This window comes from Coffea eugenioides, chromosome 8 (genome assembly GCF_003713205.1).
Source record: "Coffea eugenioides isolate CCC68of chromosome 8, Ceug_1.0, whole genome shotgun sequence".
Taxonomy (NCBI): domain Eukaryota; kingdom Viridiplantae; phylum Streptophyta; class Magnoliopsida; order Gentianales; family Rubiaceae; genus Coffea; species Coffea eugenioides.
The window spans coordinates 45,447,045-45,464,666 of NC_040042.1; the positions used below are offsets into that span (position 1 = coordinate 45,447,045).

General features: G+C 38.4%; 3 protein-coding genes and 2 non-coding genes across 11 annotated transcripts; 1 reads left to right on the forward strand and 4 right to left on the reverse strand.

Moving 5' to 3' along the window:
• Positions 1–4,142: 4,142 nt before the first annotated feature.
• LOC113779153 lies at positions 4,143–8,536 on the forward strand. Of its 4 annotated transcripts, none has more exons than XM_027324628.1 (3): positions 4,143–4,202; positions 5,440–7,411; positions 7,688–8,536. In XM_027324628.1, the coding sequence occupies exons 2-3, from the start codon at positions 5,468–5,470 to the stop codon at positions 8,015–8,017; spliced, it is 2,274 nt and encodes a 757-aa protein (XP_027180429.1). In that variant the 5' UTR covers positions 4,143–4,202; positions 5,440–5,467; the 3' UTR covers positions 8,018–8,536. The 4 variants fall into 4 exon arrangements, with proteins under 4 accessions (XP_027180429.1, XP_027180430.1, XP_027180431.1 ...); XM_027324629.1 differs by lacking the exon at positions 4,143–4,202 and adding an exon at positions 4,220–4,265; XM_027324630.1 differs by lacking the exon at positions 4,143–4,202 and having other exon boundaries at positions 4,839–5,996; positions 6,072–7,411.
• A 624-nt stretch (positions 8,537–9,160) lies between these two features.
• Positions 9,161–10,363, reverse strand: LOC113780898 (putative F-box protein At5g55150). The gene has a single exon (XM_027326680.1). It carries the CDS (start codon positions 10,361–10,363, stop codon positions 9,161–9,163), a length of 1,203 nt encoding a protein of 400 aa, XP_027182481.1.
• Positions 10,364–10,632: 269 nt separating this feature from the next.
• On the reverse strand, positions 10,633–10,704 carry TRNAD-GUC. Its single transcript has one exon. It is a non-coding gene; the product is annotated as a tRNA-Asp (tRNA).
• A 342-nt stretch (positions 10,705–11,046) lies between these two features.
• Positions 11,047–15,896, reverse strand: LOC113779124. 4 transcript variants are annotated; one of them, XM_027324579.1, is made up of 10 exons: positions 15,613–15,896; positions 15,220–15,300; positions 13,350–14,622; positions 13,116–13,234; positions 12,838–12,962; positions 12,408–12,507; positions 12,172–12,246; positions 11,868–11,951; positions 11,665–11,750; positions 11,047–11,524 (listed from the first exon to the last, which is right to left on the reverse strand). In XM_027324579.1, the coding sequence occupies exons 3-10, from the start codon at positions 14,593–14,595 to the stop codon at positions 11,323–11,325; spliced, it is 2,037 nt and encodes a 678-aa protein (XP_027180380.1). In that variant the 5' UTR covers positions 14,596–14,622; positions 15,220–15,300; positions 15,613–15,896; the 3' UTR covers positions 11,047–11,322. The 4 variants fall into 4 exon arrangements, with proteins under 4 accessions (XP_027180380.1, XP_027180379.1, XP_027180377.1 ...); XM_027324578.1 differs by having other exon boundaries at positions 13,350–14,656; XM_027324576.1 differs by having other exon boundaries at positions 15,205–15,300.
• Positions 15,897–15,999: 103 nt separating this feature from the next.
• TRNAV-CAC lies at positions 16,000–16,073 on the reverse strand. The gene has a single exon. It is a non-coding gene; the product is annotated as a tRNA-Val (tRNA).
• Between the last annotated feature and the right edge of the window lie 1,549 nt (positions 16,074–17,622).

Here is a 17,622-nt window from a genome sequence, read left to right on the forward strand (position 1 = left end):
CAGAAAAATCGGGGCTAGACCCCAACTCAAAAACGCAAAGAATGTTTTGAATCGTTGGGCAACCACTGGCCATGCGTAATTCTAGGCGAACAGTAGATTAGCCAAGTTCTTGTGTCAATAACTTTTGGTACGAATATTAACCTTGCTTGTTGCTTGAACAATTCTTTTGTCTCACATTAAAGCTCCAAGAATCGACTTCAATATGTTTATTTTGTTCAAGTACCTCCCAACATCTGCTTTAAACTCATGGCAAAAAGTCCCGAGACCTAATGCGCTCCCATACTCAAATTTAATTTGGGCAGGATAGGTATGTAAAATATGGGACTAGGCCTATTTTAAAAAAATATATCCAATAATACCCATTTAAAATATGGATCTAACCTGAACTTACTTGAGATTCTCATAGATCTTTCTTTCCCCCAGAGTCTAAAAATATTGATTTTCTTAAAGACAAAAACCAACCAATATTTTCGAGACATTTGACTAGCAAAGTTTGTTATGTCCAAATTGAACTTCAGAAAGTAAATTTACTTTCAAATCTCATGAAATTTAGTTTTGGGTCCGTTTGGATTAGCTGTTTTTGAAAAATTTTATTGTAACAGAGTTTTTAGAGTATATTTTTTGAGATATTTTTAGAAAATATTTTGGAATATTTAAGAGTAGTAGAGTTTTTGAAATATATTTTGGGATATTTTTTGAATATTAAAAAAATTTTAGACTACTTTTTAAAGTACCTTTTATAGTACTGTTAGTTTTTGAAAAATTAGTGGATCAAAACAGATGAATTTAGAAAGAAAAAAATCAATTGGCATATGTTGCATGATTTTTCCACAGTGTAAAGAATTAAAACTGATTAATTTCATCCTGACATGGATTGTGCAAATCTGTATAAGATCTTATTAGTATGTTGGAGGAAACGTGACGAGCGTTTAGTCATATGAAGTAGAAATTTGGGCAAATACAAAACTGAATCATCAAACATTTCAGGAGAATGCATAACTTTGATGGTGGAAAGTTTTACAGAGTTTAAACAAACTAACTAAATGATATTTAAAAATAAGTAATATTGAGACATTTGATTTGGACAAAAAAAAGAGTTAAAAAAAAAATTATTAGATATTTGGACGGTATTAAAATAGATCTAACCCATTTTAGTCCTGCATATACTTCGTATTTTACGGTTCCAATTAAGTCCCGTCCAAATTTCGCCCATTTGCCCCTCTCTACTCGTGCCTCCCTGCTGCATGCATGAAATGATTACCCGTTGTACCACTGAACCAAAGTGTGGGAAAGGCAATCATTGATTGAACATGGTCGACTTTTATAACAGAGTGCTAACGGTATTCTCCTACCTATATTGTAGTAAATTATTTCGGAAAGCTCAAAACGGTGTCGTATAGCCCCCCCAGTCCTCAATTGTCATTTGGACATGACCAGTTGCTGGTCAACTCTGTGTAGTATTATTGGAACGGAAAACCCCAATTCGCCGGATGAGGGGCGAGCTGTTCACGGCCAGGATTTGGTTCAAAAAAAAGTACGGTTCAGATCATTTTTTGTATCTTGTTTTTAACAATGTGTGTGGGACTCACAAAAATTTGTTCTAAAGTTATACGTTGTGAAAATAAAATTACGCGATATGCAAAATGCACAAAAATCGATTATACCTGCAACCGCTGCTGCCCGTGGTCCCAATTCGCCGTGGCCTGCTTTGCGGCATTGGGGGGGAGCATTGGCAGTGCATGAATGTCTGTCTTCACTGGGGAGAGTTTCTCAAACTTGAGATCATAGATTTCAATTCCATAAAATCACACACTCTAATCAAGATTGAATAGCTGCATGTGCCCGTCTTGCATTTCAATCCGTTTATACAACTTCTCAAGCCAATTTATTAAGAGTTTCCTAAACTTGAGATCATAGGTTTCAATTTCACAAATAACACTCCGGTCAAGATTAAAAAGTTTTATATTCCCCTTTCTTGCATTTCAATCCTTTTTTTTTTCCAACCAACTTGGCAAGCTTTTTTTTTTTTTTTTTTTTAAAAAAAAGAATATATTACAAGTACATGTAAACATTGTAATCAATCCACAAATCGATAAGAGTGTATAGTGGATCGAGCGGTTTGAACTCTATGACTCCTTTTTCAGTGATTGAGGATTTGATTCCTACCTCTCTGCCAAGTTTGCAAATATTATCGCAACTTAACAGGATAGCGGGCATATGCAACTCAGGAGCAGCCGGAGGCATTCCTATTTTAATAGACTAATAGTATAGGATTTTCTTTCTTTCCCCAAAAATCCCCCAGAATAGGAGTTCATCCACAAATCGATTTCCGCTCTCTATCAAGTTGGGGAATTCTAAAGAGTGTTGTAGAGATGAGGCAGTACTGGTGAGGTTAGAAATTAGACCAGAAAATTCTTGTAGTATGAGACTAACATCGAAAACTATTTTTAAATCTATACCTACTTACTTATAAATAATAGTTTGATGCGAAATTTGACCGACTGCTTCAGTTTTGCTTCCTCCCGCCTAAACCAATCACATGCCCCCTTCCCTTTTACTGTACAATTTTCTTCTCCCAGTCCCATTCCTACCGGCACAACTACAAGCCTTGTACTTTAGCTGCATTGGGACCAAAGTAGGCCTTTTTTTTTTTAAAAAAAAAAAAACAATATAATTTGGTTTCTATAACCAACAAAGCATTCACAAAAGTTAAAAATGAAAACAAAGAAGAGAAGATGCAGATCCAATCTCCAGCTTGTAAATAATTCTTCTCCCATGATATATTCGACTTACCTTCTACGGTTTGTCCTGTTATTCAATCAAGGATTCCCTTTTTATTATTTATATTAAATGCATCTTTCAAGAGTTAGGAAATAGGAAATACACAAGAAAATATTTTTAGTTTAAGATTTTCATCCTGTCTAATGAACTACTATAGAATAGATTTAACCGGGACTATTTTCTCATTGCTCAAGCTACAGTTCAATCTTTTAGTAGTAACCAGGATTAATAAAATAAAAAAGCTGATTTGCCAGAATAACTTATATGGTAACAGTTGGGGTGACATTTACTCAAGGGTTCTGCCCCCTAACTGTGTTTAGCTGTAATAAAGGTTCTACATTTAAGGTTGTGTCAAATTTTTGATACACATATCATAAATCAAACGGTGATAGTGCATGCACTGTTATCAGTATATATAAGATTTATTCAAACTAAAAACTTTCCGTCAGTTTTCATTAATTAATCGACACAGGCACATGCCAATAATGCTCTACCACAAGTAGCAATTTTGCCACTATGTGTTGCATAGCAATGACAGATCTTTTTCAGGGCAATGTCCTTTTCCAAATTGAACTGCAAGTTCTAAAGAGTGATCTACCAAACATATTGGAGTATTGCTGTATTGGACCCTTCTGCAATTGATAGTGAAATACTACTGCTTTGATTGCTTAGACTTCAAGAATTTAGGAGCAAGGCTTAGGCTGTATCGAAAGCTTTAGTTGGTGGATGTACTCCTAGTCACATCACTCAAGTTACTTTTAAATGATTTTGTACCATCTTCTTTTTTGCATCTTGAGACAAGAAAGCAAAAAAACCAAAAAAAAAAAAAAATGAAAATCTTGTCCACATCTTCAATAAGTATCGTGGATCATAAGGTAATTGCACTAAAGGAGGGATCTGTGATCTCCTAAATTCAAAGATAACCATTAATTGCCAAAATCTTGTCTTAATATGGACTAGTACTAATTAATATAGCATTAATGAGCGGGAAAAGCCAGGAGAAACTAAGCCTGCATTTCCCAATAAAATAAGATAATCATATCTGCAGTGATTTCCCAAATAATCATTTCTTAATTGGTTCATCTCGAATTCCCTGATTTACCCCTATATTAGCCTGCTATTTTGGTCTAATCAAGGGGCAGTATTGTCTTTAAAAAAGATTGCGGTATTGTCTTTTAACAGAGAGCTAGATTGCCATGTTGAAGGCGCCTAAACTAAAACCAGTGTCCTAAAAAGTAACGTTAAAGAAACAGAGCAAGGCGCAAAAAACACACACATTGGACACAGCAATGTATGAATGAGTGAGTGAAAATGATAGTCAAAGCAAGAAGAAAACTTTTTTCTAGTGGACACTGTCTGAAGCTTTTGCAGCTCTCTGTCTCTCTTCTCCTCTGTTCTTCCTCATGTGAGAGAGAGTGTGAGTGAGTGTCCTGTCCCTTGAAACGCTTCTTCTTTTTCTCTCCGCCTTTCCCTTTTTCTCTCTGGTAAAAACTCTCTTTCTGTGCTTATTAGTTATTACACTTCTGCACGAGGATATGTTGTCTCTGTGTGCCTGTGTGCGTGTGTTTTTATCTCTTTTTTGGTATTTTTGGGTCTTGTTTGTATTTAGTTTTTCTTGACTGGTTGTGAAATTTTAGTACCATCTCTTGTCACATTTTTAATGTTCCCTGAAAGATTTTTATATTTGTTTGGGTCGAAAAATTAGAAATGATAAATGGGCTATTCCTACTTTTGGATTAGACGTTCAGCTAAAGAGATAGAAGAAATGATTACTTCTACTTGAGAGTTGTTGGGTATTTCGTTTTTTTTCTTCCTTTTTCTTTGGCTTCACTTCTCTGAGATCTAGTGGGGTATGGCCATTGCAATTAGCCATTGTTCCTTTATTGGCTTGCAATGCAAGTGTGTACAAAAAGATTGGATTTTTAATCACTCCTGTTTGTTTATTAGTATCTTTCTGACCCACATTGGGGATTATAGATTGCTTATTGTTGCAGGATTACTTGTACGAGATCAAATTTTTTTCTTTTTCCTTTATCTCTTGGAAAATTTTTCTCCACTAGCTTTGCTTGATTAGTAGGGTCCTGGCATTTGGGGTATAAGTTCTTTGCAGTGCTGCTTCATGTGTAGGAAATTTGTTAGTATTCTTGGCTTAAAGTATATTAGCTTCTCTATTGTCATCTCCATTTGCAATTGAAACATGGGTAGTGTCTTCTTTCAATCAGTTGTCAGCTTTAGCTTTTCCTCCTGAAAATACATAAGCATTCTATTTTGTTAGTCTAGTATTATTTGCTAAGATCTGGCCGTGTGCTTCATGTCTGAGTCCTCTAAGTTGCTAAATCTATTAACGGATTGAATATAGGCTGATATTAATGTGGGCATGCATATGAATTCTGCCCAAATTGCCCTTTCTGTTTGCACATGATAGCGTTATATGTATGTTAGAAATAGGAAATTGAATTTCTTTGCGTTATATGTACGTTCATTTCAATTTGTGGTTTCGCCTAAACAAGATTTTAGTTCTATGGAATAGTACTGGTTGGATAAGTGTCAGTATCTCACTTTTACTTCTTGAGTTTTCTAGTGATTATCTTTGATCAATTGTAAGTCATCATACTGCTTCTGTTGTTACTGATCTGTTGTAGTTCTGATTTGTGTCAGGTTTTACATGTGCCAATGAGATTGGGACATGGAGTTGGAATTTGACAAATATTGCATAGTGGATGGAAGTCCAACAACTGTTCTTCCATCTCCTCGGTGTCATTCAAAAGTTGAAAAGAGGAAATCAAAAGGTTATCCAAGACATGGAAATGATTTATTGACCGTGAATGAAGACTTCAGTGAGATTAGCTTCCATCGCTATCGTAGTGTTTCCTGTAATAACACTTCATCCAGGACAACTCCTCTGGGATATGATGAAGTGCGAAAGAGGGGCTCCGTATATCAAAGCTCCAAAGAAGTAAGGTTGATGAGGAAAACTGCTGCTACAGAAGGCAGGAAAAAAATCGAATTCTCACAGAGCAGTGCAACTGCACTTTCATTTGGAATACTTGATTCTTTGTGTGGTTCAGACGTGGAAAGCTCACAAGTGGAGCAGAAAAGATCCTCAGTGATGTCACAGAACTCAGACTTCAGTACAGCAGCAATTTGCAAGTCTGGTGCAGATTTGCAGTCTGATGATTTCTTAGATCTCTGCCTCAATCCTGTATCAATCAAAGGTATCCCACCAGATGGCTCTTCAGAACTTTCTTTTGAATTAGATGGTAGGGATGATCAATGTGCTGAAAATGCAGAGAGGCAGTCCGTGCACGACCCTAAATTCAAATCTAAACCAGTAGTTGTTCCTGTCAGTGATGGTAACAGCCTACATGAAAGAGATCCAGGTTTTTCTTTACACAAATCTTTATCAGCCAAATTAGCACTTCCACATTCTCCTGCTCGATCAGAGAGTGATTCCTCCAGAACCAGTAGTCCAATGACCAGGTTTGGTCCTGTCAGAAAGGTGTTTGATCCATTTGTGAAATCCAAGTCGCAAAGGAGTCCTCTTAGTGCTTCAGGTGAAACAATTAGTAGAAACCCAACTGGGCTTGTTAGTATCAGCCGAAGCAAGACATCTCGCAAGTCTCTGCTTCATGATTTTTCAAACACTGGACAGCGCATGGAATTTCAGTCTTGGTCAATGAAGGACAATAATAATCAAGTTGTCCAGAGCACAGCAGCTCACCTTCAGGGCATTCTCAAGGTGAATAAGAAACACGAGTGTCCAATTTTTGAGTTCTCAACAAAGTTTCCTGAAGACTTTTTTGTTGCCAGGACATGGAAAGTGGGTAATGCCTTAAATTGGATTTATACTTTTCATTCAGTTAATGAAAGAAGGAAAAGTAATGCTAGTGGACGTGGTTCCAAAGAAAGCCACAGAGTATCTTCCATGGTAGGACAGATGCAGGTGTCCTGTTATTTATCTGCTGAGTTAAAGGAAGCTGGAGCTTTTGATAACTCTATGATGACAGAATTTGTGTTGTACGATATGCTGCACCCAAGAAAGAGTGTTTCCTCGCAAGACAATTGTTGCTTCATTGAAGTTGCTGCAGCACCTAAGGCATCAGATGAAAATTCCTTTGTAGGTAGTCATAATTTGGATGCAGGCTCTATCAAAACTAAGATCAAAGGACAGGCAAAGCATGGTTGTGATTCTGGTCATGTTGAGTCATCAATGACTTACCCTCTGCCAGCTGCAGAATTGCATCCACACCTTCAAATAGGAGCTATTGTTGTGCAAGTTCCTTATGAAAAGAGAGAGAGTTTGAAATTTAAAAGCAGTGACAAGAAAATGGATCTACCACTGTTGAACTTTCTTGATCACTCCGGTGGTGAACATGAGAAGGAACTTGTTCCTGATTCTGTGAGTCCAGTAAAGATGAATGTCGTAATCCCTTCCGGTAATCATAGTCTGCCAACTTCTGAAAGTCACGGCCCTTCACCTTTGATGGATAGATGGAGATTAGGTGGAGGTTGTGATTGTGGTGGTTGGGACATGGCATGCCCCCTGCACATATTTAGCAATCTTCGTATCCGGATGGCTGACAGTCATCTCCTTATGGATAATCGGCAGCCACTGAAGCTTTTTTTCCAGGTAATCTTTGTATGTAAGCCAAAGTTAATGGCTTCAACTATTTTTATTTGTGACTCTTCGTAGGCTAATTATTTTGTAAATCAAATTGATTTCTTTTATTTTTGAACTTCACATTGACTTTGTTGGAAGAACACTTGAAGGGTGCTCGTAATGGTTGTTAACTAGGCACACTAGAATTTTGGATGCTTGTTCTTATGTTATGGTACGATACCAAGTGCGTATAATTTGTTTGAGGTTTGCCCTCAGTTATTGAGTTACTCTATCCTAACTTTACAGGGAAAGAAAGATACTACTCCAGCACTGACGATGGCAGTGATGCAAGATGGACAGTATGCAGTTGATTTCCATGCGCAACTATCCACATTACAAGCATTTTCGATATGCGTTGCTGTGTTGCATATCATGGAATCCTCTGTTAGTTCAAGACAAGAAGAAAACACGCAATTACTGCAAAGCAATTCTTTGAGAGTGTTCATTGAGGAGGAAGTTAAAAATCTCATTGATGCAGTCACAGAAGAAGACAAATGTAAGGGCAACAAAAAGGTGGCCGAAGTCTTGCCATCTTTTATAGTCAATCCACCCTTTTCTCCAATTGCTCGAGTATAGGCTTGATTGTATGCAATAAAAAATTGGAAGCAGTGAGACACAAATGTTGTGCAGCTGGAAATAAGTTTGAAGCTGCTAGATGCACTGGGATTATTGGATTCTTGAAAACAAAATCAACATATGCTTGATGATGTTAAAATGAAGATGCAGACAATCCCAGATTTTGTTTTCGTGCCTCGACAGAGCAACAGTCAAAAAAGTGGGTTACTGGATTGGAACTGGTCAACCTTCCTCTTGTATTCTTGATTTGTTTTTCTCACTTTAGGGATCGATTCATAGAGTAAAGACCACACTGTTTATAATGTTAGATATTAGCAACGGAATAGTCATCATTCAATTGTTGAGAGCTAGCTCTTCATTTTTGTAATTTATGATTATCTTAGGTCTTAGGGAGAGTATCCTGGAGTTGTTTATTAAGATTCACTCTTTAATCACAGAGGCAAGTGGCACTCGTACTTCCAGAACTCTGTAACTATACAATAAGGGAAAGTGACTTGCTCATCAATACTTCTTTCTTTATTACTCATCCAGGACTGTGTGCCTATTCTACATTTTGCAGAGTATAGCCGGGCACGTCGGCTTGGTGATTCTTTTAAGATCAATGTAGTAATGACAATTTGTGGCATCTTTATCTTTTTGGATCCAGTACACCAACATATTTCTGCAGTTTTGCAGACAGTGATTTTGAATCTGCATGCTTCTAGTTGTCTCTAATTTCTTGTTTTAATCATCAGAAGATGTTCTGTGACCTTCACTACATAGGAATATGCTGCAAAAGTGTACCTTGTACCTCTAATGCGCAGCGTTTCCCAACTAGAAGTCTAAACCATGCATACACACTGTTATTATTAAGTGCCAAAATCTAGTGAAGGGAACAAACGTTTTGAGAAGATGATTTCGAGAATATAAAAGAATAATACTAGTTGATTTAACAGCACCTAATGGTGAAATGTATATCGGCGTATTGTTGGCAACATCAACAGCTAATTGATCAGTAATTAAAACCTACCAACATACAATTCATCAGAGACAAAACAAGCTAGCAATCACGTCCTCATTGAAAAGGAATGCACAAGTTCATGAACAACAATAAAAATAGTCCAGACTCTCGTAAATCAATGCGATAAGGGAAAAGAAAAGAAATTAAAATTTTGGGGTGATCCAAATGGATGGGGAAATATTGCTAAGCCTACGAGGGCCCTGGTAGAAGGGCTGAATGGTTCCAGTTTCCAAGTTGTAGACACCCATATCCTTGCCACCGGTGACTTCTTGAATACTCTTATATGCGTCCCAGCAATCATCAGTAAAATAGATATGATTGGGTTGGATTCCAGGGAGTGAAAACTTGTTGGATGAGACCTGCAGGGAAGTAGAAGCGCTGTGACCAACAAAAACGGCTTTATTTCCCAAACTATGTATCTCCTTCCACGTCCCTCCTGATAAATCTACCTCGTACAACTTAAATTCAGTTGTACCATAGTTTGGCTGGTCGTCATCATCAGCATAATGCGAGTAATTATCTCGTGTTACTACCAGCAGGGATTCCTTGTCTGAAGATGAAGACTCAAGAACTAGGTACAAGTGCTTGAAGTCCACTATAAGGTTTGAGTGGTAATCTCTTAAATGCTGGTCTCTGTAGGACTCTTCCGAGTAACGAACCAATTGAGTTATCATCCGAGCCTTGGTGGGATTAGGCCCCGATACATCACAAGCCACAAGATTGCCAGTACAATCAATTGCATAGAACTGGCCATTGTGATAGTTGACAGCAGAATATGCAGCGTTATGGGTCTCAATCTTGGTCCAATTTTGGTCACCTTGCCGCCAGAATGCCAAGTATCCAACGGATCCACATACCAGCATTACCACGAAGTCTGAGGTTTCACTAGGCCTCGCGGACAACACAAAAATTTCCACGAATATTTCAGGGTCAGTATTCAGCCAGTCATCATCTGGGAAGGTGGTACCAGGAGGCAAAGGAATTTCGACGTCTGAAAAGGGATTCAGAAGGGTCATATCCCCTTCTTGTCCTACAGCTAACAACCATCCTAGCGATTCGTAACACTTTTTACCCTTGAGTTTTGGTAAGCTGATCTTGGCCACGATTTCTTTCTCGATCAAACTGTAGAACTCGCGGTGGTTGTCGTTCTCGTCTTCCGATTCTGCAAGCATGAGACAGGGAATTTGCTGCCACAGTTTCAGCCCCTTGAAATTCTTCCTTTTGGCCGCGGCAGCTCGCCATGAAGTGCAAACTGCACCAAAAGCAACGTAATCTTCAAGTTTGGTGAGGTGCTGCTGGGCTATGAGTTCCAGCAAGTCGTGTTGAAGTTTCGACCAATCTCCCATTCTTGATCAGGTTACGATTATGGTCCAAGACAAACAAAAACGTAAGAAAATCGTCTTATCTTAGGGAGGCATAAACCTAAGAGGCGATGATATCGTATAAAGGTTATGGGTTTCTATTATCTATTTCTGTGAAATCCGAATCCTAGATTCAAACCAAGAAGGAATCAGCAATCAACTGGGATATGCTAAAAAAAAGGTTCCCTGTAGTAAACTTGCCTTGTTCTTTTCCTCGGTTCGTTTCCCATGCGAAAAAAAAAAGGATTGGAAAACGCCGTTGCCGGGGATCGAACCCGGGTCACCCGCGTGACAGGCGGGAATACTCACCACTATACTACAACGACTTTGTTGCACTTCGGCTGCAGTTTTGACATACTACTAGTTCTAACAAATACAGCACAACCAACAACATTGCCAACGAATACCAAGCTGAAGCAGTTGGAGCTCATGTTTCTCTCTATTTTCACCGATAATAGTTGTCAAAGTCAATTACTCCTAAATCCTTCAGACATGCCCTTGTCTAATGAAATGAAGAGTGATTTCGGGTTTCGAAATTTTATTTATTGTATCATAATTACGCTTTTCAACTTCTGATTTATTTTTCTAACAATTTTTTTATATTACATGCGTCACGCTACAAAAACTACTATAATGTTTAAATTTTTTTTTTTTTTTAAAAATGCCAAATAATCTTCAAACCAAAAATGTCATTACACCTGACAGCAGTTAGTTGCCAATAGGCAAAATAATTACTACAAGAAACTTTAGTTTGGCACAAATGCCACAAAGTACTGCCTCTGTGTTGCTCTTTTTCTCAACTCAAAGACAGGAGAATATCATCCTAATCGAGTTTAATTAATGAAATAAATGGTCGATGGTCAGTTGTTCATGTTCCACATTCACCTAAGTTAGTGCCTCAACATGGTAGAAGCTCCCTGTTCGATTGAGCAAACTCCAAAAATTTAGTTGACCAGCAGGCATATGATGCTGTCTTGATCCTGGTGAAGAAAAGATGGTGGATCATCCTCCTTGACTTGTTCATGTCGACAGGCTTGAACATTCACTTGGGAGCTATCCAGAGAAAATACCATCTTAAAAGACTCGTACGATGCAAAGAAGAGTGCTCCTTGGGTCATATACATGAACAATCTTGGCGTCAATCCCCTGAAATATGATACATGATACATTACTACCAATCCAAGCAAAACCAGGGAGTCAATTAGAGAACAAACTACGGGCTCCCGGAAAGGGAGAAAAAAGTTTGGCGCATGAAGAACGCCTCAATCCATTTCTTCAACCCTTACCCGTAGAGACCCTTTAATCCTTCCTTCTTAGCAATTTCTCTAAGTGTATCGAAGACACCAGGACACTGGTTCCTGGATCCAGGAGTCTGCAAAACACACATCAGATACTTTGAACCTTTGCAGTGACATTGCCAAGAAATGGTTTTCAAAAGCAACAGCTAACGCATCATCAGCTTAACCAATGATGACAACAAAGTGCTAACCTGTGTTTGTAATCTTGTCTTGACAACATCAAAAGGAGTCGTAAATAATGCAGCAGTAGATCCAGCCAAACCTCCAGAGACTAACTGCAACAATAGGAAAAGAAATGAAAAGGAAAAAGGTGTCAATCTTAACATGAAAGGCGCAAAATGGGCTTCTCTTGACAACAATAATGCTATTTCTCAGGGGAGAGAGTAACAGTAGCAAGTGGCAACTTTTTAAAACTTCACAGCAAATTGTCAAGAAATTTATGATGAGAAAAAGAAACCCTAATTATCGAAACTCTTAGCAGGCCAGAAAACAGACCGTCACAAGCGTGTTGGTTTGACCATTCAACTGAACTTGGGAAAATAATTGCTTCAGACTCTCGTATGTGTAGAACTGCAAAAATCATGAAAAAGCGACTTAAGTAACTAAAATTCTTAAACCTAGCTTCTATGAGGAGAAATTACAAAACAATATCTTAAAAGAAATGAGGTCAAATAAGGGGGAAGAGAACTACTAACAAAAACTGTTCCAGGAATTTTATCCCCTAATTTTACCTTGATGATAGAGTGCGGAATGTTCCTGCAGAGTACAGCTGCCCAGCCAGCATACAATGAAGGCAAACCACCTTTTTCAATGATGCCGACCAATGCATTCCTGTTGAAGGACAGAACAGACAAGCAAAAGCATATTCAGGAATGTAACCTAAACAGCATAAACACACAGTTATGACCTGAGAATGAAGAGTAGCTGTGTTAAGAACTTGATCCAAGACAATGCACCAAAGTGAGCAGAAAATTTTAGCATCTCTACTCCGCACTTTAACAGGGGAATTACAAAATGGTAGAAGGCAGGATTTCATGCTTTCAAATTCATGCCATCATGTTGCCCGGAGATAATGAATAAGCAGGAAAATGAGCATAGACTGTCAGATTCAAGGTTCAACTAATGACAGGACAAGCTTATACAGGATGTTAACAAGTATACCAGCAGTTCTGATAGCGTGAACCAACTTGCATCTGCTGCTTTATACGCTCGCTTGGAGTGAAAATAAATGAAGTAGCAACACTGGCACATCCTCCTGCTATGCAGTGGGCCAAAGATTGATACTCCTACATAAAGAGAATTGTTGACATTCAAACTCCATCAAAGTGATTGCACTTTTACCCAAACCCAATCCATCTCTACAACCAATTTTTTGTAGTGCAACCCAGAGAGAGCAACTACTGAAAGAAATAAACCAGAGAAAGGAATCTGCTTCTTACCTTGGGAAAAAAGGGAAGCAAATTCCCCTTTACCCATTCATAGGTGAAAGTGTAGACCGCAGAAATTGGTGCTGAAGACGCAATATTAGTTGAAATTCCACGATAAAGCCCTGTTACACCTGAAGATATTTCAAAGTATTTTTTAGGTTAGTTAAAGGTACTAATTTCAACTTGAAAACGAGAATAGTCTGTTCTACTAAGTTGTTACTATAAATTCTTAAGAAAGCTACAAACCTCTTTGAGAGATAATTGATCGACTTATATCATGAAGAGATTTCTGATCAGCACGACCTGACTGAACAACAGTCTTGATCGTGTCCACTGGGTGGAGACACAAGCTGACGAATACACCAGCCATAGCTCCTGCAAAAGCATGCCCTTGTTTTGCAACTGCAGTATGCGACTTTTCCTTCATTGGCAAGCAAATCTGCATTTCTGAGTTGTCCCCAATGACAAGCTCCTGCTGCTGATGCTTTTCAGTCTCTTGCTGGTCAGTTTGAACTGAGATTTCACTTTCTTCGGTATTACAAACGCCAGAAAGTAGAAGGCATCCTAGAGAATTTGCAGGAGCATTTGAACTTGGAAGCTCAGACGTGCAGGCATTTACATCTCGGACTGTCCCATCCTCAGTCCACAGTGTAGCAGAAGCCCTTGTACTTTTAGCAGGATCATTATTTTGAACAGATAAAGAACCTCTGAGTCGGATTTCATCAGTTTCAGAGTTGCCATTTTCCGTGATCAAATTAGTGGCAACAATAGGTTCAATTACAGACACACTGCAAGTTGTGGGATCACTCCTATTGTGCCCACCATAGTAGTCATCAGTGTCTTGTTTCTCCATAGGGTTGAAGTTCAACTGACATTTTGGATTAGAAAGAGCTATTTCAGTCATCCAACCATACATTTTTTCCAGATCACATCCTAGATTTGAATTTGGAAAGCCTTTTTCTTTCCAAGATTCCTGAGGCATTCTATAACTACTGTGAAGAAGTCTTCTTAGAAGCAAATAAGTTCCAGAAGAAGGTTGAACAAATGAAATCTTGTCCACCACTTTCAGATACCTCAGATTTGCATAGAACACTGGTGGAGAATCCCGAACACTTATCGGATTAACCATGTCATTTTGATTGTCAGCTACCATGCATGCATTACATGCCCTTTCCCCAGAGGGATAGCAAAGAATGGTGCATTTCTGAAGGCAATCATCATCATATCTGAAAGTTGATTTAGAAACTAAACTAGAAAGAATGCCATTTGCACAATTCCATATAGAGCCAAGTGCTGAAATGAGCTCCCTGGTGCTCAAAATCTGTGATGATGTTGAATCAGGAGTTCTGCTCTTCTTATTTTTATTAGATGAAGCAGAGACGTAATCTTTACCACCAAAATCAACAAGCTCAAAGGATGCTCCATCCAATGAACTACAGCGGTACTTAATTGAAGGTTTGTCACGCCGTGGTGGCTGACCTGCCCCAGCCATGATCTCTTCAAAGTGATAGTAAAGCAACTGGCATATAGACCCGAGAGGCTGAATTAGCAAACTACAGCAGTAACGAGGAGAAAAGTATTACTCTCAGAACCTCCAATCCAGAATGCATATTAGAGGATAAAGTTATACGTTAACAATCTTCCACTTTCCGAAGCTCACCATAATTTGGTTTCTAACTGAGGCCAATTTAATAAAGTTCACATCAACTGAATATATAGTTGCTGCATTATGTATAAAGTAGAAAAACTTCCTGACCCAACGCTTAATACCCTCAGAGTACACAATATCACTTAGTCGGAACCTCAATCCCTTTATTTGGTTTGTGGGTATGCCCCAAGTGATGGACTTATTATTGCTTAAGGAACGGCATAATTAGATTGTACTTCAGACTTGCGTATTTAGTAGTACCCTCCATTTTGAGGACTTAAGTTGCAGTCTTTTCTTCAGACATAGCTCTCATAATATAGTGAACCCTCCATTTTGAGGACTTAAGTTACATTCTTTTCTTCAGATATAGCTCTCATAATATAGTAAACTACGGGAAAGAGTAGAAAACGAAAAAAAATGGGTAATGCCTTCAGGGAAAGAAACAAAAATTACCCATTACAAAGTCACCTCTTCCTTCACTTGTACTATCCAGATTCACTCCTACTTTGTCCATTTGAAAACAGCCGACACATAAATGCTATATCGCTCCTGCAATTTACATTCAAAACCCAATCAAGATTGCGACTTTATAAACACCCACAAATTGTATTGAACCAATCATTAGAATTGAGCTTCATTCTCTTCAACAAAACAAACTAAAAAGGCAAAACACCTATATAAGCTGAACTTGACCTTATTTTTAGACATTGGCTATGAAACTTTAATCGCAAGTAAAAGCTCAACTTAATGGTTTCTTCAGTATCAGTTTCCACTTTCTAAGCAGCAAAACAACAGAAACAAAACGGCCCATAAATAAAAATGATTGTATTGGGAAAGTTAGTAAAGAAAAGCAATAATAACCTCAATAAAATTGAGCCCTTTTCAGCGGAGAGTGGAAGAACTTCCAAGATTCCGTGTTTCATTTTTCTGGATAGCTCCAACTTCCAGCACCAAAATTTGTAGGGGATGTAGGGTTTTACACTTCAACGAGTGAGGTTTATGTGCAGGTGAAGAGTAAATTTCAGCCAATTTGGGCCTCTAAATTTAATATCCCATCCAATGTTTTGACACCAAAAAAAAGATAAAAATAAAATACAGAGCCTGCATTCGAGGTGTGATTATCACAATTAACAGTGTCTAGAAGAGAGATGCAAGTATTTGACTTTTGAAGTGAAAAAAGATTCAACATTCCAACAGAGATGATATTCGATTTGTGGGAAAATTTTACCAAAGAAATAAGGAAAACGATGTCTGAGCCCGGGTTCGAACTGGGGACCTCTAGTGTGTGAGACTAGCGTGATAACCAACTACACCACCCAGACGATTGGCCGATTGCATTCCAGAATTTTTAAGCAACTAAACATTTTTGGTGTGGAGAATCATCTTTACAATTTTTTTTTGGGTAATTAAGTATTTTACATGATTTTAGCGCTGATCACTGTCACAGGTCATGTAATGACCCAGGTACAAGGGCTGGTCCAAATAATTTTTGGACCGAAATTCATTAGCCCAAAATGGTTAATTCAAATTATTCAATAATCTAATTACCCAAGTTTTTATACACATTCCATTTCTCTTCCTTTACCGATGTGGAATACTACATTCTCCTCACCTTTTAGGATTTTGCATCCTCGCACAACCCATTAGTGTGACGCCCCCACTTCTCTCAAGAGCGAACCCGAGGGTATCGGCGGGATGCCTGCCTAACTCGCGTCAGGATTCAAAACACAAAACTAATAAAACTATAGAAACCAAAAGAGTACTATTCACAATATATTCAATCCCAAAAGGGTATTTACATCCTCAAAAGGAGTTATCGAGACTACTACAGAACCAAGAGCAAAAGTAGACTTGAATACGGGTTCTTTATACAGATCACCAAAGTAAAAGAAATATCTTAGTTGTCCAACCATTACAAACCAAACCTAACTACACTAGTGATAGTACAAAAGGGTTCCCCCGAGTCGTCCCCTGTTAAGGAAAATAAAGGAAAAGGGGTAAGCTAAATGCTTAGTAAGTAAACGGGGGTAAAAGCGTAAATTTCACATTAAAATAAACAGCTATTTCAAAAAAATGTCAAGTCAAATGCAAAAGTAACAATACAAATGAAGGATACAGGTTGGCTCCAAAGTCACGTCATTTGCCATGTGTGACCTCCTGCCGACCCTCCGTCGACCATACTTAAGGTCCGTAGAACTGCATTTGTACACCCACCTAACACCTTATCACCCTCACTGGCCAGTCACCTCACAAAATTGCTCGAGCGAACGAAATTGAGCTTGGTTCACAAACTCGGTTCACAAACTTGGTTCACATTCTCGGTGAACCGGATTCACAAACTTGGTGACCTCAAACTAGGTTAGACTGGTTTCAACCAAGCCCCGACTGGTTCGAATAGTCCATCTAGGTCGGAAGATCAACCCCAACTTACAAACGACACCCCGAGCTACAAGCTCAAGGGGTTCAAACCCAAAATAATTCATTTAGACATGTCATGTATAAATATGCATGTAAATTAGGGTTTAGGTCGAGTGCGATGAATTACACTCTCGCCTAGGTACCCTTTTATTCACCTCAAAACACATAAGCAAGTTATATACAAAACGGTCCGAATACTTACTCAAAAAATAAAGATAGCAAAAGTACGAAAATCGCGTCGCGAATGATAGCTAGTAGGCCCCACCGGCTCCGTCTAGCTCACCACCGTCTGAAATAAAAGATTGCATCACATTATATCACAAACGGCTACTAACATGCCTAAAACAAGCAAAACGGCAAAATTGGCACATGCATGTGCGGAATCGGCAAACGGAAACGGAAATGGCAGCATAACCGTTTCGGTGTCAAAAATTGTTTTGAACACAAATGAAG